Source organism: Procambarus clarkii, chromosome 65 (assembly GCF_040958095.1).
Source record: "Procambarus clarkii isolate CNS0578487 chromosome 65, FALCON_Pclarkii_2.0, whole genome shotgun sequence".
Classification (NCBI taxonomy): Eukaryota; Metazoa; Arthropoda; class Malacostraca; order Decapoda; family Cambaridae; genus Procambarus; species Procambarus clarkii.
The window spans coordinates 18,352,550-18,373,125 of NC_091214.1; the positions used below are offsets into that span (position 1 = coordinate 18,352,550).

Below are 20,576 nucleotides of genomic sequence, written 5' to 3' on the forward strand. Positions count from 1 at the left end.
TTAAGGAACTCAACTTCGGTGAAGGAAAAGACCAGAGGATACACTGTCAAAAGCTACTAAACAAGAGAAGTACAACATGAACAGATATCATTTTGTCAAAGTGAGGATTAACAGGAGAGGACATGGAGATTGAAATTTGATGGAAATTAACCGGAGATTTATATAGAAAAATGCTCGTGCAGTGCAAGTGGTACGCCAGTGAAGTGCAATGATAATACTGTGTAAAGGAGGAACTGTATATGTTTATCTCTCAGAATGTTCGGTAATACGTTTATTGTTTGTGATGTGTGTATTAACACGATGTACTGAACGGGGTGAGAATAGCTTGAGCTACCTCATCCCTTTGTGTGTATTTTACCTCAATAAACTTATTTCAATTTCAATAATAATACTACTGCTAACATTTTCAAAAGCAAGTATGATAGTGAGCTAAAGGGCAAAAATTGCCTAGTACAAGAGCTAGAGTCCCTCCAGAGCCCTCCACATTTCCTAATATATAAATGACATAAAATGGTGTGTCCATTTTGGACACACCATTTTGTGTCGTCGCTGCTACCACTTTGTGTCGTCGCTGCTACCACTTTGTGTCGTCGCTGCTACCACTTTGTGTCGTCGCTGCTACCACTTTGTGTCGTCGCTGCTACCACTTTGTGTCGTCGCTGCTACCACTTTGTGTCGTCACAGCTACCACTTTGTGTCGTCACAGCTACCACTTTGTGTCGTCACAGCTACCACTTTGTGTCGTCACAGCTACCACTTTGTGTCGTCACAGCTACCACTTTGTGTCGTCACAGCTACCACTTTGTGTCGTCACAGCTACCACTTTGTGTCGTCACGGCTACCACTTTGTGTCGTCACGGCTACCACTTTGTGTCGTCACTGCTACCACTTTGTGTCGTCACATACATATCACTGCTAGGCGACTACACAAAGTTAAGAAGAGTAGAGATCTTTAAGGGGCCCAACAAAGTTAATAACCTAAACATGGCTTTCAAATTTAAACCAAAATATCAAAGAAATATAAAACAAGGTGGTTACTCAAACATTAAGAAAAAACAAGAAAATATTTAATTCCAAGGTTTTACAATCATTTGAACAAGCATATATATGTGCATATAATAACAAAAGTTAGAAATTTCTAACTTGTTTCCTAATAATAAAATAATCATGAATCCGATTAAAAAATTTTTTTTAGGTCATTTTTAAAAAAATGCTACATTAGTCTTGAAAGTCCATCTGGTTGTGTAATCCTGTTTCAAATTTCATAAAATCCATTGACAACTTTACAATCTAGGAATAAAAAGCACAAAATTGGCTATGTTTAATAAAAAAAATTCCCCACCCAAGATGCAAAGCCACAAATTCTCAACAATATCCATTTTAATTAGGTAATTTACTTCACATAGCACAGTATATACTTTTATATAACTTCTATATATTTAATTGGAGAACATTTAAGGTTCAATATAAAAAATTGAATAGTTGGACACTCGCCATTATTCCTAAAATCTTTTAGGTAGTAGGTGCAACTTTAAACTAAAAAAAAAAAAATTACCCAAGAGTTGACCAATTTCTTTCAAATAAAGCTAAAAAGTAGCAAATAACCTTGGCTATCTATTGAAATATACTTAAAAAATAAACAAAACATGATTTAGGCCCCTTAATTATGAGCGGACAAATTTCTGCTACAATTCAATCCCAGCAAGTATAAGGTAATGAAGATTGGAAAGAATTTGTAACAATTTGTGCCAGGTGTCGTCTATAGAATTCAAAGTGTGACCACACCCCCCACACACTAGCTCTAATACATGCCAGGAATCGACTCACCTCCATATTGTCAGGAAGGTTAATTATTTCATTCTGCAGCTGTTGAGAATGCTGACTATGTTTGCCAACTAAATCATCATTTTCCTTCTGTAGTCTGCCAAATAGAAATATCACATTAATTTCATGATAGTTTTAATTTGAAAAAGTCTGTTGAAGGCAGTTTTTTTTTTTCTTAACCTATCTACAAGTACATAACATGCCAACAAATTATTACACACGACCCCCTTTTAGGCATTCCTTTACTTCATGGCGATTGTAGGTGTATTTACTAATACAATACTCTACTTTCTTATGAGCACTTCAACATTTCTATACCATCTCGGTCTTCACCTTCAAGGTGGTCTACAAGGAAGGTCTTCACCTTTAAGGTGGTTTTCATGGCAATATTATGTCTCTAAAAATCAACTCGATCATTCTCTCTCTTTAGATGTCAAAATTACACAGCTTGTCATTAGTAGTTTACTTATAAACACATTGTACACTTAGTTCCTTTCTCTGAAGTAGAGAGAAATCCTTACACTAAAACCTTGTCTTGGCAGTACATTTGTTTCTAAACTTAGCCAACATGCACCTTGTGTCGAAACACACGGACAACCCATAAAAATTATATCTGTACAATTCAATTCCAAAAATGATAAAAAGGTTAATCTCTGACAATAGTGAATATCTTCAGAACATTAAATAATATGCCTCATTGCCGACCAATACTACCTGGAAATACTAAAGAAATCAGTAAAGTTACTTTCTTTTCATAAATTCCATTCACGCATCACCTGGTAAGTTCGTGTTGAACCGCTTCTCTTCGTTCCGTCAGCACTTTCAACTGATCGTGTAGATTTGTCACCGTGGCTCGGAATCTTGCCACAACTTCGTTATGTTTCCCAGTAGCTGCATCTATTATGGTGGCTACACCTGCCACCTGCAAGATCAAACTATTAGATGCACTGCTTAATATTTGCAATGACTACTTGCAATGTTCTAAATGTAAAAATCTGAATTCTGCAGCATTTACTAGTGGAAGTTATAACTTGCCTTCTTCTCATATTCTTCTGCCATGACTCGCCATTTTTCCTCCATGACGTGTCGATAACGTGCCTCTCTGTCTAAATCATCCTTATATCGTGCAAGTGCTTTATCCAGCTCTAAACGCTGCTTTTCTGTCTCCCGATGCTCACTCTGAGCCTAAAAATTAACAAAATTAAGCTCATTTTTTATTTCATAGAAGAAAAATATATTAATTTAAATTCACATTTAATATCTGTATCACCCATGTAAATTAAAACATTTTCTGATTCAAAGTGATAAGCATACAGTACATGAAATTGTTTAGTTTACAGCTGAGGTAGTTTAGCAGACTGATGAAATACTGTCTTGGGCAACAGTTCCAGCTAGTTAACTCAAATTAAACTCAAGGGTCACCAAGTTTCACTGTACTGTACAGTAATAATGATTACACATTGTGTTCATTATGTCAATTGCTAAACATTTTACAATAATAGCTTCTAGAAAAATATAAAAAGCTCCACTAAGCAACCACTAGACTGTTCCATAATGCAAGAAAATATATCTGTCAAGACAAGACCAGTGGTAGATGGCAAAGGCAGTATTCAGAGACCAGTGTCCCATGGAACTTTTCAGCCATCTCCTAACAAACGTGAAGGTGTTGAGGAGCACTGGGGAACACCCAATCTAGCCTACCATGACACTATATTATTATAATGTACAGTACATAAAAAAAAAAAATTGCATCTGACAATCTCTGCACTGGTGACTGGGCGATGAAACTGGTAGTTAATGAGTACTATCAGTCGTCATTTGTGATGCAATGAAGGGCTTGGAAGGACTGAATACAGTACAGTATTACAAAAATCTCTAGAGAACATTTCATCAAGCTGGAATGATCTGTGCTCTCAAGACCAATGTGACCTGCAGAATACTTGAAATGTATGCAATTTTGGTGTCAATGTCATCAAGCATAACTTCCTTATACTCTCCCATGAACATGGCAGATCTTACATTAGGGAGCAACCAAATAGATTAGCCAGCCAAGCAAGAGCTGCAGAATAACGTCGACTACCTGTAGACTACTTTGATAGTTTGTCTGACGCTATAGCAGCCTTTAACAAGGCATCAAAATAGTTTTTACCTTGCATAAACACCATTAAACAGTACTGGTAAAGATCTCCTACCTTCTGCATTTGTGTCTGATAGGTGGCACACAGCTGGCAAGAGCGACCCATGCGACTCCTGGCACGACGAATCTCATCATTCAGGAGGTTCCACTCTGCCTCACTGACAACTCTTCTCCCACCTGCCACCCCTAATGTCCCACTGTGCATGGCATTATAGCTCGGTGTAAATTCAATAGCCATGTAGTCGTCTTCGCCCGGAGACATTAGTGACTCGCTCTGGGTTATGCCTTCAGAATCTGGAGTCATATCTGAAATACATTATAAGAATTGGATACAAAGATACACAAAAGGCTACTAAAGGAGGCTGTTGACCAGACCACACACTAGAAGTTGAAAGGGACGACGACGTTTCGGTCCGTCCTGGACCATTCTCAAGTCGATTGGTCCAGGACGGACCGAAACGTCGTCGTCCCTTTCAACTTCTAGTGTGTGGTCTGGTCAACATACTTCAGCCATGTTATTGTGACTCATCACCTGCAAAGGAGGCTGTAATTCTGTAATCTGCTAACTAGGTTCTTTATGCCAACATTCAAACCCTGGAAGTTCCAGATCTCAGGGATGATGTGACCTTCATCCATAGTTTCACCGACAGTTAACTAGTACATCTAGAGACTTAAAAGGTATGAGGAGGCAGGGCACAAGAGCAGCTCTTGCTCCCCATAGACACTACTAAGTAACAACTATACTCTACTTGCCCACTAAGTGCATGCATTACATAACATTTATGAACAAAAATTAAATTATTACTTCCATTTTCATGATAGAGACAGTATGAAGTTAAATTAAAAAATTGAAGTTTGACAGATTCACTTTATTTGGGTTTTACAGTATAACATTGTAATTAAATGAAACTTATCAATTTGTAAACAATTTCTCTAATACTCAACACACTTTAACAAAATGTTAATAGCATACAAGTGAAAATTGAGAAATTTATAATGTCAAAATTCAGAATGGGTTATAAATGCAATAATGATAATTGCAGTGCACCAATCTCCAGCTGATGTAATCCTGATCTGGCAGCATCTGAACAACACCGTCTAATCCAAAGCAACAGCCTGGCATGTGATGGCATACTTGACTGCAACAACTGCAATGTTTATATTTACAGCATTCACAGCCAACATTGCTAGAGCATAAGCCTCACCTGCAAGAGCTTTCTGCTGATCGTGCGTCAACTGGGGCATCTTGTCTGGACTAAACCGCTCTGCCAATAAATTGTCTGGAGCAAGACTGTCAGGTCCAAGACTGTCTGGGGCAAGGCTGTCGGGAGGGAGGCTGTGCGTCTCTGCCTCGCTGCTCTGATCATCACTCTGCTCACTCCTATGGTATTGACAATTCATAAATACAAAACATTAAAAAGATTGAACAAATCCACAAGGGCCGTGAAGAGGGTTCAAACTTACGCCTGGGATGATCCCGGACGTTGCCTTAGTCGACTAGGCCACGACATGGTCAAAAGAATTTTAACTGGGAATTCCACCGAATTCACACGGGTCCTGCAGCCTCTCCGAGTCAAAAATCAGGGTTTTACACAATTCCCCCCATGCACTCGGGCTCTGCCAACAAGCTGTTCTACCTCTTCGCCCTTACTTCATTACACACAGAATCATGCTATTGTGAAGTCATTACTGATATATGTGACAATTTCTAGAGGAGTCCCTTGTGAGCTCCATGAAGCTATATCACCAAAATTAGTTGCACCAGCCACCACTAAGTTCTACCTCTTCGCCCTTACTTCTTTACACAAAGAATCACGCTATTGTGAAGTGAGAGCAAAGAGGTAGAACAGCTTATTGGCAGAGCCCGAGTACATGGGGGGAATTGTGTAAAACCTTGATTTTTGTCTCAGAGAGGCTACAGGATCAGTGTGAATTCGGTGAAATTCCCGATTGCAATTCTTTTGACCATGTTGTTGCCTAGTCGACTAAGGCAGCGTCTGGGATCATCCCGGGTGTAAGTTCGAACCCTCATTACAGCCCTTGTGGATTTGTTCATTTGATGCAACATGCTACTGTGCTTTCTGTGTACATTAAAAACATTACCCCCCTCAACAGTGTTGCAACCCTTGGAAACCTTTCTGCTATGAAACTATTGACTTCAATGCTGCACAACCCCATCTGTTCACTAATACAGTACCACACTTCAATTAACCAGATTTTGTTTACAAGGTACACGATTATTTTAATCTAAATCCTCTTCACTAGCACAACCATCCATTTTGGGGTCATACCCTTTAAAAATGCCCAATGTTAACTACTTTCATAGTCATCAATGAAAGGACAATAACAATGAATCAAAGTACCAAATACAGCAATGCCTCACTCAAACATCAATTGATGCCATGCAAAAATTTTTTTACACATTTTTTGCTAATTTTGATTAAAATTTTATTAACACCGTGGATGGAACATGTATCCATGCAAATTTGGATACAAGAGTCATAATTAAAGAGTAATTTGTAATTGTAATTTTAAAATAAAACTTATATATGCTTATATTTGTTAATGCCACAAATCCCAATTTCCTGGATTCCCCACATTTATGTTAACCTCTAAATTGATTGAACGAATGGACGAGATTGGTGAAGTGTGTGAAAGGTAATTAATTTGAAGACATGAGGGGGAAAAGAGGAAAGCCAGGAAGAAGGTGAGCAAACTTGGTCAGTGTGCAAGGAAGCGGGAAGAGACCTTGAATAACACAGGTCATAAGATAAAAAGTTAGGTGGAAGTGACTTGTAAGGGAGCAATTGTGTGCAATGAATGCACATTAACGATCATCTGGTCTTGCAAAGTTGTGGGGTGCTGCTGTGGTTGACTGATGGAGTGGACAGTAGTAGTGATTTTTATCTGATGCTATATGTTGTACTTGTGAATAGCCTTTTTACTAGAAAGCATTACCTTTTCTCCTCTAATCTGATACCTCCCCACCTCATGCAAAAGAGGGAAAACTGGTTTGCGTTATTATACATACAGTACACACCTTGTTGACCAGACCACACACTAGAAGGTGAAGGGACGACGAGAATGGTCCAGGACGGACCGAAACGTCAAGTTGATTGTAATGAAGTAGATGCAAGCAATAAATAAGCAAGAGCGGTGAGGAGCAGAACACACCTCCATACATACCTCATCTTGCCTACACACCTCCATACATACCTCATCTTGCCTACACACCTCCATACATACCTCATCTTGCCTACACACCTCCATACATACCTCATCTTGCCTACACACCTCCATACATACCTCATCTTGCCTACACACCTCCATACATACCTCATCTTGCCTACACACCTCCATACATACCTCATCTTGCCTACACACCTCCATACATACCTCATCTTGCCTACACACCTCCATACATACCTCATCTTGCCTATCATTCCAATAAACCAAACAAGAGCAACAAAGTCCAACTACAATGTCCAAATGCGTGAGTTAAGAGTACAGTAGAATTGGGTTATTGCTGTAGTGAAGTTTGATAGACGAAGATAAACAAGATATGCAGAAATCAACACAAACACCCTGTACAGTAATCTTCACGTGTGGTAGATTGTTATGGTGACATTTACCCATGTGTATGGTGTGAAGTGGCAGGCAGAGAAGCACCAGCTTCTTCGTCCAGGTCAAGCAACGATGAAGAACGATCATCATCAATCTGCAGTGAATTAATATAACTTATAATTCATATTTAAGAGGGTTGAAACCCAGCAATCAATGATTGAGGTACAGTATATTAAAAAGAAATCCATAAGGCCCTTAGCCTTATCCTTAATCTTGATCCTTGTACTTTAAACTTGATAAAACCCTCAAAACAATCTAGCCTGCTTATCCCATGCTTTGTGAACAATTTCAGCCAGGTTCAAGCCCCGGTCAGGGTGAGTTCACTGTTACCTATCCTTAACCATTTGCCTGTTTTCCCCAATAGTAATTGGAGGACTTGGTTGTGAACATATTATTGGTTCATGTTCCAGGCAAAACTATTATGGTAAAGCTTAAGCCAGCTGTAGAAAGAGATGATCTAATCCTCCTAACACGAGTCTGAAGTCATATGTTCCTGTATCTATCCATGCTAATAAAAGCAATGCATTGAAACATCCCACTTGCTAAAAATAATACCTCATTTTCTGGAGATGGAGATTGGCCTCTCTTTCTGGAAGCTGGGGAAAGAGAAGACAAGTGGGGGGAAGCTGGCTTGGCTTCCTGTCTAACCTCTGTCCGAGAATCTGAGAGAGAGATGGACGGAGCTCTGGCCATCGATTCTTCACTCCGCTGTAATTCTGCAAGGGAACAATTGGGTAAGACACACAATATGCTTAAATGTATGCAATTACTTCAGGTCATTCTTGAAACCCCCTCCCACCCCAATGAAAAAAAAAATTCCAAGAATTAATCCATGTCCTTTCAATCTCTATGTACTTTCCTAATCTTATATGTTGCCAGCCCTGCTATCCTCCAGAGTTACCAAGTGTCCTGCCACAGTTGGCAACACTCGCCACATCACTGCACTGCGCCTCCATGGTACTCCCATGTTTCCTGCATAATATTCAATCTGTAAATGTTGAAAGTTTCCTAGCTTAAATCACTATGCCAATTAGCTTTGAATTGCAGCAGGCAGGCAGGCACTAACAGGCAGAACAAGATTTATGAGAGTACATTAAAAAAAGTACACATTCATACTGTCCCACATTAGATATTCCTACTCAAGTAAGGAAAGCAGGCTGGTGCATTTTTATGAGTGAGGGAGGGAGTACCACTCAAGAAGGAAGCAAAGGGTAACAGAGGAGAAGTATCAGGAGAGAGAGAGAGAGGGGTACCTGGTAGTGCACACAAGGATTGGTGCTACAACTTCCTGTTTATAGTATTTCAACGATTATGAAGGAGCCGATTTCCTCTCGAGGTTACAAATGCAAAACCAATAATCAGAACAGAGTAAGGCTGGAATACCTTTAAGGATCTTGACACTAAAGATGGTCTGAATAATGGCTGCTAGACCGTAATCTAGCCAAGTACTGTACATAGTTATGTGCATAAGAAAAGGATCGAAGATACTTGTAGCAGTAGAGGATGAAAAAAAAGACTCGTTATAAAAATGAGAAAAACCCAAAAGTAGAAATGTTCCCAAACAACCTGCCAGAATCCCAGTATAATATCACCATCACATGCCCCCCCCCCCCCCACACACACACATGTTCGTGTAGCCTAACCAAACTTGGACAAAGAAAAATGTAAAAATATTTATAAACATTTGAAATCTTGGGTAGCTAAGTAGGCATAAGAATTATGGATCCAGGCAAAAGTGGTGGAACGTAAATCATTCACTGCTGTCGAGTTTGAAAAGTTAAATTTGAAGAAAATATTATTGATTGATAACATTACTCTGAAGCTTTCTTGAACGATATCACCGATCAAGAACCATCCCACTTTGGAGTTTCATCTACACATTGTCAGCATTAAGCATTTTCTACACCATTAATGAATTAAATGACAAGCATACCAATACAAATAAAATTATCAATGACTAGAAACTAGAACTTGCCTTCTAATCTCCGCTGCTGATCAAGAGTCAAGAGAGATTGCATTCGCCTCATGTCAGCAAGGTGGAGTCTCTGTGTCTCTAGAAACTGGTCGTTGGCTCGTTGCCAAGTGTGCTTCAGATCTCTATGTTGGCGTCGCTCCGTCTCGTACACCTGTACAACAGCACCGATAATTAACAATTGTTGTCGATTTCAGACTACTTTAAAATTTGTTTTCCAATTAAACCTATAGAAATACAGTACCCTGTATAATGTTTATATGCACGACAGCCACCGAAATATAAGTGTGTCAGTCGTATCTTCTAATTGTCTCTTATTCACAATGGCACCAAGAACAATATTAACCCAAATGTGATCATACTGCACTAGCTCACAATTACCTAACCAGTGTACACTTCACACCAACAGACAATTAGTTCCAAAGAATATAATACAGCACATGCACACAAATTAAACATTAAAACTAAGCTGAGTAACAGTGCCAAATACTGTACTACAACAGACGGGCAAGAAATTATTGTTTGGAGAAAAAAAATCTAATCAACAAATTCAAACAATTAGTAAAAAATAACAAAATTAATGTAATGATACTTCCTTTCCTGGTGGGCCCTCAGTAGGTCCCCAAACTAAAGTGTGGCTGGCCAAGCCTTAGGAAGGTGCATCTTGTTTCAGAAACTTGCCATTTATTGGAAAGTGGACAAGAACTTGCCTCAAAGGTGAAGGGAAGCTTGAGTTTTAAAGATCACCCTAAATACAAGGAAAAAGCCCAGAAAGCTTACGCACAACAAAACCAGCAATGGCTTTAAATTAGACCCCCACAGATAATGAAGATAATCATTGCGGCGAGATAAATACCATAATGATGTGTGTGAATGCCACCCAACGGCATCCCAACCCAGGTCACCCGAGGCTCCAGCCAGCCTGCCCACTCAACCTGGCCAAACCAGACTCATCCACCTTGCCACTTCACAGTCAGGTGTACAGTGCTCCTTATGAATATTCATTCCCTACAAATAAAATTGCTAGTTCCTGAATCATGAGATGACACTACCTTTCTGAATAAATTAAGAGAACTATTTATAATGCTCTATCTTTTGCCTAAAGTATTTAAAGTACTGTACATACTTGTCTGAGTTCTGTAAGCTGTGTACGTAATCTGTCAACTTCATCAGTGAGAGCAGTTTTTTGCGTGTTGAGAATGGCTGTATACAGTTCTAAATCTGCCCGGGATGATTTCTCCGCTTCCAGAGTACTGCTCACACCCTTCAGCTGGAAAGTAATAAAAATTATTAATCAAATGAAAATACCATGTACATGATACTGTAGCTAATAACATTAATGTGCTCTTTTAGCTTAGCTCACCTTCTCATCTAGCTGCTTCACCACCTGCGCCGCATCAGTGCCCTTCAGGAGTGGAGCCACGAGGTCAGCAGTATGAAGAGAAGCTGCCTGTTGGGCCTCATGAGCTCTTAACTGGGCATCTTGAGCACGGATCTTCTCTTTAAGAGCTTGGATTTCCTCCTCCAGTGGTTCCACCAATGATCGCAACAGATCTGCATCTTCCTGGGCCTTTAATAACAAAAAAAGCCGTAATTAAATGCCACGCCATGCAGTCCCTCGGTGGCTTTCTGGTGCTCATGACTGGTACTACTGAGCCTCTAAAAATGTGCCAGGCCTCCAAGACTTCTGTGACCTACCGAAAACCATGATCAGAATTATGTTTGCTCAATAGGTAAGCTAACTTAGGTAAGCCAACTTAAGTAAGCTAACTTTAGAGACTTTCCTCAGTTTTAGGCTGATCTACTCTCTAGAGCATCATAGGCAAAATCACAATCAATGCTATTCAAATAAAATTAACAAAGGAAATAATACTTGGCAGCAAGCAAACAACCTTCAACTTGCACAACCACCACCAGACTCTTGGCATGCCAAAAGCCTCATTCATATACTGTCTGTAGCTTCTCGAACCCCAAGTTGAAGACTGGCACATTAGAGATTTACCGAGGAACAGCACAAAGGTGTTTCATTATACACAATGCATTGCTGTATTGCCCCATTGGCCCCCTCAAAAGCAGTGTCTTCACCCAGCCTGTGGGTTACTTGGACAACTGCCCAAGTAACCAATAAGGTGGAGACACGAGCTCCAGTATGTAAAAAACCAGTTAACACCATATTGGACCATAAGGAAACTCAAGAGCCTGGCAATTAGCTGTAGACATACAGTATCGTATCTGAAAAACTAAAATGTCACAATAACAGCACAGTTCTGCACATATTATGGAAATAAATATTGAGTTGGCCTACCTGAACAACCCTCTAGGGGAAGAGAGCCGAGTTTTGAAACAAGGACCCAGGATTCCAGCCTGGAAACATGAATAGCATTCATATTAAGTAAAGCTGTACAGCAGCAACAGGACAAAGTGTATGATGAACCCCCTGACTGGACAAACTAGAGTCAATAACTAAGGAACCCCTTCACAAGTTGGGAGACCTGACCGAAAACAGTAGGCTGGAGGAAATAGGCCAGACACAGCTAAATAGCTTCATATTTATATAATAGCTTCAGGCCAGAAATAGCTAAACTACTCCTGGAGAAGAGCATGATAATGAGACTACCAAAGCCAAAATAAAAACTACTCCTATAAGAAAGAAGCCTAGGCTGAATTAGATAATCAAGGGCAGGGAACATTAAAACCTTGTACAAGAAGAACACTGCAACAAAGGTCTTCAACTTGGATAAGACAGGAAGAGGCTGGACTGGTGAAGAGAGGTAATGGTACTCAACTGACTCAAACCCACTGCCAAAGTCTTGCAATCAGAAAACTATGGCACATCATGGAATGACTAGGCAGGAATATTCAAACTTAATAAACACTGTACCAGCTCTGCGCTGTAATCCAAATCATGTGGAGACCACCCATTTGAGTTGGTCAACTTTTTACGGGGAATGTCCAAAAATGGAATAAATTCATATGTATTCGGGATTCTTGTTTGGCAGAAATCAGAATAGCCCAAATTTCTATTCAAGTTGAGAAGTCTAGCACTAACTTGAATTTATTAAAGTTTATTGTTCAATATAACCTCAAGCTGTACTCCTATTTGGGCTAAAATATAAAAATGCCTCAGGGAAAATGAGTGAAGAAATGGGAAATGTGAGCCAAAACCAAGGAAGGCATCCCATAATGTTGAGGTGAACCAGTCAAAGATACACGAGATATGGAGCATAAATACAGCCTTCAATTTAAGAGGTGGGGGAGGGACAGCTACTAAGCACGACTCCACCCCCATCCTTAACCTTAAGGGACAAATTCCCATATGAACATTAACACTTTCGCGCTTTCCGCGAAGGTCACTCAGCCAACCGAATGTGCGCGCGGCGTTTTTATCGCTTAAGCGTAAAAACAAAAATGTGTATACTCTTTTTACTCTTCTGACCTTAGTTCTCATGCTACGTATTTCATTTTGGTACCAACGTGTTCGCAATAAAATTCTCTAGAAGAACATCAGTAAAAAAAGTCACGAAACGTATAGGGATACCAGCACCAAATAAATAACTACGAAGATGACTCGCCGTGAGCGCCCATCAGCAACAAAATGTTTTTACTCTTGGGATTGTAATCACCTCCACACTTATTCTACAGCGTTAATTTTGGTATCAATGGACTCGCAATGAAATTCCCAACACGGTGATATGAATATAAGCGTAGAATAATGATGCGGCCCGCCCGCAAGAGTGTGGGAAGTGGTGAAATTGTTACCCGGTATCGGTGACGGGACGACGCACGGCGCTTTGAAAGTTTATACTTATTTCACTCTCATGACATTAATTTTCTATGTACGTCATTCATTTTTGTGTCAATGTGTTCGCAATAGAATGTTCTATGTGCCCATAGGTAAAAAATATCAACAAAGCGTAAGTTAGAATAGCGCCAAATATAAAACAACGCTGGAACATATCAGTGAGCGTCAAACACACACGAAATGTTTTTACTTTTGTTATGTTTGTCAAGTTTATACTTGTTGCACACAGTTATTTTTGGTTGTATATTGATCGGAATAAAATTCCCTAAACAGACATATGCATATAATACATGATATGGGGGAAGCATTACCAGTATAAACGGCTAAAGTCACCCACCTGCAACCCGTTTGGGACAAAATACCATTTGATCGAAGTTATCCACACCTTTCATGAACTTATTGTACCATGCAGCCTAGTGGTGAGAAAGAGAGCCTCATAGCGCGCAGTTTGAAACAAACCCAAAGTAAATCGGATAAAAATTGAATTTTATACAAATATTTTAAAAGAGGACTCAACTTTATGTCCACTATGCGTTAGCGTTAGACGAAACGGGACGCGCCGGCGCGTCCAGATAGCGCGAAAGTGTTAACACCACTTGGCTTGAAAACTGTCCTTGTGGAGGAGTAGTAATGTATTTCATACCAGGCACACAAGTAATGAGGCAGGCAAGCTTGGGTACTAACTCATGCTTTTGCAAACGATGAGTCACAAAAATGTGGCTGAAGATATGATTGCCAAACCACACACTAAGATGAGGAGACGACGACATTTTGGTCCGTCCTGGATCATTATCAATCGACTTCCCAATGGTCTGAAACGACGTCGTCTCCATCTTCTGGCGTGTGGTTTGGTCATCAACTCGTGCTTTTGTTGATAATGGGCAAATTTACTGCCTCCGTTTCCATATTCTCATCAATTAAGTATTTTTATATTTCCTTTGTATTTGGCTTTGGATCAATCTCTGATCTCCCCCTCTCCCTCCTCATACCTCTACCAGCACATCAGATTCTGGTCCTGGTGTTTGGTAGGCCTGTGCAAGTCTAGAGGCCTGGGGCCAGATTAACGAAAGCACTTATGCAAGTACTTACGAATGTGTACATCTTTCCTCAATCTTTGACGGGTTTGGTTACATTTATTAAACAGTTTACAAGCATGAAAACTTCCCATTCAACTGTTGTTATTGTTACATACATCCTCCTGGTGCTTCGGAGCTCATTAACTGTTTAATAATTGGAAACAAAGCCGCCAAAGATTGAGAAAAGATATAAGGGTTCGTAAGTGCTTGTGTAAGTGCTTTCGTGAATCTGGCCCTTGGTAGTTTGGTGGATGACTAGTATCAGAGCCAGGGCACTGGTAACTTACAGAGGCCAACCCATAAAAGGGCAAATACACTACTAGTGCTGCTTATATACAGTACTGTCCAATAAATATTCCGAGGTATTCTACTCCAAATGGCTAGACATTTAATGATATACAGTACTGTAATGGCCAAATATTTGACTAATAATAAAATTAAGTGTACCAATTGTCAATTAATTACACTTACTGTTCAAGAATTCAGGTAAAAAGTACATAGAGGTATAGGAGGCTTGGTCAGAGACTGGGCCATGGGGCACGTCAATCCTCGAAATCATCAATAGATAGGTAGTAATTTATATTTATTACATTCTTGGGTACATTATGTATAAACAAAAATTATAATTATATATATATATATATATATATATATATATACAGTATACTGTACTTAAAAATATGAAAATTGTACTGGTAGTAAATGAAATGCAGAGCCTGTTAGGTGTGTAGTGGATACAGTAAACCCTTATAAAGTATAATCAGTGCACTGCAAATTTCCCATAGCTGAAGCATTTCCTCTTAACTCGATAAAACTTAATGTGCAATGTATTCACCTGGGCTCTAGGAGATTAACTGTGTGCAAGGCCGAAGCTCTATCAACAAGGTGCAAGGCATCGTTTGTGTGGTCTGAGCTTTGTGTATTTAAAGAAAAAGTAAACATTCTTGCAACATTCTGCAATTCGTGTTGCACCCCCAGGATGCACACGAAACAAAATGTAAAAGTCTCTCTTCTACATGAATGTAGAGTGTACAATCTAATTTATACTGAATATTTGTGGCTAGGATATGGAAAGTCCTTAGAAATACTGATTAGGTAGCCGTTACATCAAGTTACCAATAAATGAAGGGGAAACTTTAGTTGGTCTGGAACAAATGAAGGGGAAACTTTAGTTGGTCTGGAACAAATGAAGGGGAAACTTTAGTTGGTCTGGAACAAATCTACTTTTCCCGCACAGAATAAACTTATTTATGCAAGCTCACGTAGAACACAGCTTTCCCAGAAAGCATCTCACCAGCAAAGGGCATACTGTATTGTCAAAGATTTACAGGGAAACATTCAAGTAATATAGCATTCAATGCATAAGAAAAGATCTCTGATAATGTATACCTACAAGAATGGTACACAATATTCACCTAAATACTGTATTTAATAAACATAAGATGGCAGAATTTCATGATGGCTAGCGCTATTTTCCAAAGCTGAACTTCACTTACGTTTTGTACGTAATTACTTTTAAACAGGTTCAAGAAAATTGCACCAAAAGGAATGACAGTAGTTGTCGGAAAAAAACCCACTCCCATCCTCTCTCAACGATTAACTGATATCTTGCATATTACTAATCCAAAATCTACTTACTGAACTTTAACCATAAACACAGTAGCTTATTTGCCTGTATTTCACAAACCTATACTGTACCCATTCTCTATATAATAACTCAAGTCAATTTCAGCCAAAGCAAACTACTGGAGATAAATCTTCTAAATCTACTAGATTAGATATGCATAGATCCGAGTATGCACGTTTGTTAATGCTGCTAAGATTTAAGTATTTGAACGCCTATAGAGTAAAATGAATAATACTTGTAACTTTACATTTATATATACAATACAGTACATGTACAGTATATTAATTATGGCTATCTTAATGATATGTTGGTACAGTATCTTACAACTTTAGTGTCTGCAGTAATTATTTGGCAAGCACCTCCAGCCATTTCTGCAATTTTGATTATGAGACACTTGGCACCGTTATCCTCCAATGCACACGTTGCAACAGATGTGATATTTTCTATTGCAGGTATGACCGCTCTAGATACTCACCCTCTTCATACTGTCTTCCAAGTTCTCAGCATCAACCCCTGTGCCTAATGAGGAGGGAGTTCCTACAGCAGAGCTAGAAGTGGTCTTTTCTGGTGTACTTAACGCTGATGGGCTCAGACTTGGAACTCTCTTCGCTAGAGACTTTGTAACGGCCGACAAAACTCCCGGGCTCAGCAAACTCTCGCCTTTTGTTCGTATATCTGATTCCTGAGCATGACAGGGAAACTATTAGCACCAATTTGGTAATATCTATATACAGTACAGTACTGCATCTCAAAGTGTTAATTAGATTAAAAATAAAGATAATTAACTTGATAAATTCTTAACAAATTAAAGTACCTTAAGCTTGCTGTACCTGAAACATTATGAATCAAATGGTTTTTCAGCAACAAAGATAGCAACTGTTAACACCTTACCTTCCTACTGCAATATATAAAGGGTTGTGGATGTACAGTATACTGTATATACAAACATTCCTATTCAGTATGCTTTCCCAAGTTACAGGATGACAACTTCCATTTGTGGTCCACCTTCCCAATAATTTGTCCCATGACTTAAAACTGCTGATGGTTTTGGTATCCATCATCTCACTTAAATTATTCTAATTGTCCACAACTCTTTGCAAAAGAAACCTTTTCATATATCGCTTACAATATCCTATTTGCAAATGCCTCAGGATAAGACTTTTGTCATTCTTAGGACCTTTAAGATTAGTAATTTCAGGGCAGTTGTTTCCTTTCAATATGTACCAATTTCTGGTGGTTTCTTATCCCCTTCACCAATTTCATCATCCTGCACTTACTGGTATTAAATTCCAAAAAGCCATGTCTTGGGCCAACTCTGCAGCCTTTCTAGGTCATCTTGGCGTATTCTACTAATTTTCCTCTATTCCTAATCTTGACCCATAAACTGCTGCAATCACTTGAAAGTGATTGGGCCATATGCTCCAACTATTTGAGATGATTACAGTGCCTCATAATATTGAAAAACCCCACCCATTCTAGAGAGAAGGGGAGGACATAATTTGACACTAGAAATCTCTATTGATCATTTGCCATATTTGGAAAAAATTCAAAGTCCCTTAGTTTCCTTCCAAGGCCTTATTAACACTTTCACTGCGCACCTCAAGGTAGGCCGAGCGGTGCGCACTAACTCCCCACCACCCACATATGTTTATACTCTTTGGCTTTCCAACCTCGGGGAGCTGGTCGGCCGAGCGGACAGCATGCGGGACTTGTGATCCTGTGGTCCCGGGTTCGATCCCAGGCGCCGGCGAGAAACAATGGGCAGAGTTTCTTTCACCCTATGCCTCTGTTACCTAGCAGTAAAATAGGTACCTGGGTGTTAGTCAGCTGTCACGGGCTGTTTCCGGAGGGTGGAGGCCTGGTCGAGGACCGGGCCACGGGGACACTAAAGCCCCGAAATCATCTCAAGATAACCTCAATTTTTCTCGCTACATCATTCAATTTGGTATCAAATTGCTTGCAATAGAATGCTGTAAAGGGATATTTGCGAACAGGAAAATATAAGTCTCACTTTTCTAAACTTTCGATGAAAACCCCCACTAACTGTTTCCTCATACATGTTTCTTTCACTGCTTTTGTCCTGGATTTGCTCTTTCTTGATCAGTATCCATCTGGAAGTCTATTTGTAGTGTTTATAAAGCTAGTAACAACAAATACCAGAGATAAAATAACCAGAATGGGGAAACGTTTCGACTCCAGGAGAGCCACGGCAATCACTAGTGAGGTCACGAGAACAGTGAGCCTCTAGCATGGGTAGGTGCCCACACACCAGGGTCAGGATGCCACATGGGGTATACAGAGAATGGGCAGAAGTTGGTGTGCATTTCAGAACAAATCCTATAGTATTCAAACAATAAATGGAATTTCTACAAATTTTTAAAAATTAACGACGCTGTTTGTGTCATCGGGCATACACAGTATTTTGGTTTAATGATGACGACAACGTCATCAGGCAGCAAAAGTGTTAAAGATGCAGACCATGTCTGGCACATCTAGCAAAACAACATGCAGGGTGGCCAGGCTAAGAACCATTGAACTTTTAAACAGCCAATGTGTGATACAGTATATTTCACCGAGTCTGGGAACAGGAAGGCAGAGTTTATTCACACACATTTGGCTTGTATAGAGGTCCCCAAAGACCGAATTACTGACCCTGCCCAGGATGCAACCCCACAACAAGCTGACTAACTCCTGAGTACCTAATCCCTCCTAGGTGAACAGGAACATTAGGTGAAAGGAAATGTGCCAAATCATTTCTGCCCCGCCCGGGATTCAAACCCGGAATTCTCGATTGTGCGTCGAGAACGAACCCGACTGTACTATCGGGACCCCTATATATACTGTACAGTATATCCATGTACAGTACATACATATTTGCATGCAAAATAGGTATTACTGGTACAGTATGTGCAATCACAAGATTTAAAAATCTTGTGATCATACAAATACAAATCACAAGATTTGTATTTGTATGAATAAATTGCAAACCACAATAAATGTTTAAATAACATTTCATTCCCTTGGACCATCGGAGCATCGAACCCACGACTACAAAAAGGGGAAGATTGAAGTTCTACCAACCAGGCCTAAAGTCAGAGTTGGATACCAGTGATGGTTCTCTGGGATCCTTTTATTGTGGGTGTTTGTAGCCTGGTTGGTAGAACTTCAGTCTTCCACTTCTGTGGTCATGGGTTCCAGGCTCTCGGGAGCCGGTCGGCCGAGCGGACAGCACACTGGACTTGTGATCCTGTGGTCCCGGGTTCGATCCCGGGCGCCAGCAAGAAACAATGGGCAGAGTTTCTTTCACCCTATGCCCCTGTTACCTAGCAGTAAAATAGGTAACTGGGTGTTAGTCAGCTGTCACGGGTTGCTTCCTGGGGTTGGAGGCGTAATCGAGGACCGGGCCGCGGGGACACTAAAGCCCCAAAATCATCTCAAGATAACAAGATAACCTCTCATAGTCCAAGTGAATAAATTGTGTGAATTAATACAGGATGGGTGCATATATTTAATATGCACCCATCTGTATATACATACATTTCCAAAGTTATGCATCATACAGACCACTATTGACATCAGTACAACATGTGAGCATGAAAAACTAAAATACAAATGAGAAACAATACAAATAAATGGACTAAGTCATTTCACTCTGACATGTCACCTCATTTCTACCAAAAAACAATTTCTCTGGGCCAATACAGCCATGAAAGGGAGACTATATGTGGATTTTTGTGCTTCCTGGATGCTACTTAACAATGTCATAAGAAAAAAAAATCACTTTTTTCTTGCACATGACAGAATGCATTAAAATAGCCTGTGCAGTTTAATGGTTAATAATGCTGCAACATTCATAAACAGTGACTTGTAGGACTCCATCCCACAGTTTAGTCATTCACAGATGAATAGTAATGGGACCTACGACCAATCTTTTGGAGAACTTCTGCTCGATATTCCATGCCAATTTGACCAATTACGTCTCGGCAAGTGTTGCCACGCTCGCACTTATTTGTGCCTACAGGATTAAGTACGCATCTATTTGAACCACACCACCCATACCTTTCAGTGGTCAGTTGTCTTTATGTAATGTTTTCTAACTCGCATGCCTTATCTACCATTTAAATTCTACATGGAGTTTTACCTCTGAGTTCATTCCATTTTCCTACTCTAATATTATGAGTACAGTATTTTATCACGACCATGTCTCATCTGTTATTTTAAGTATTGTGTCCCATTTAAACAGCTTCACTTTCCTCTTTTACCGTATTGTTAAGTATAGCTCTTAAAATCTCTCTCCATGCTTATTTCAGACCACTGGGACCAGCCTTGTTGCAAATTTCTGCTCCTTTTCATATTTTCTCAGGTGCTTTTAAGGTGTAGACACCATAATTGGGATAGCATTCCAGAACTAGTCCCAAGTGTCCCAAATGCCAGCCGATTTTTTGTCCCCGCTCTATTAACGTGTGAATGTTTGCTTCATTGACTGCTTTCCCTCTCCATTCTGTTAACTGCCA

The 20,576-nt window shown here is 39.8% G+C and overlaps 1 protein-coding gene across 10 annotated transcripts in view; it reads right to left on the reverse strand.

Moving 5' to 3' along the window:
• The window catches only part of LOC123771110 (rab GTPase-binding effector protein 1), a 51,645-nt gene that overhangs the window by 7,328 nt on the left and 23,741 nt on the right, over positions 1-20,576 (reverse strand). For 6 of the 10 annotated variants that reach the window (XM_045763446.2, XM_045763447.2, XM_045763453.2 and 3 more), the window contains 11 exons: positions 16,538-16,744; positions 10,921-11,127; positions 10,684-10,827; positions 9,561-9,711; positions 8,141-8,301; positions 7,594-7,679; positions 5,167-5,342; positions 4,017-4,267; positions 2,860-3,009; positions 2,601-2,746; positions 1,828-1,921 (listed from right to left, as the gene is read on the reverse strand). In XM_045763446.2, coding sequence (XP_045619402.1) covers positions 1,828-1,921; positions 2,601-2,746; positions 2,860-3,009; positions 4,017-4,267; positions 5,167-5,342; positions 7,594-7,679; positions 8,141-8,301; positions 9,561-9,711; positions 10,684-10,827; positions 10,921-11,127; positions 16,538-16,744 — 1,773 coding nt within the window. The remainder of the gene's footprint in view (positions 1-1,827; positions 1,922-2,600; positions 2,747-2,859; positions 3,010-4,016; positions 4,268-5,166; positions 5,343-7,593; positions 7,680-8,140; positions 8,302-9,560; positions 9,712-10,683; positions 10,828-10,920; positions 11,128-16,537; positions 16,745-20,576) is intronic. The other 4 variants (XM_045763448.2, XM_069309494.1, XM_069309495.1 and 1 more) reach the window with 1 other exon arrangement.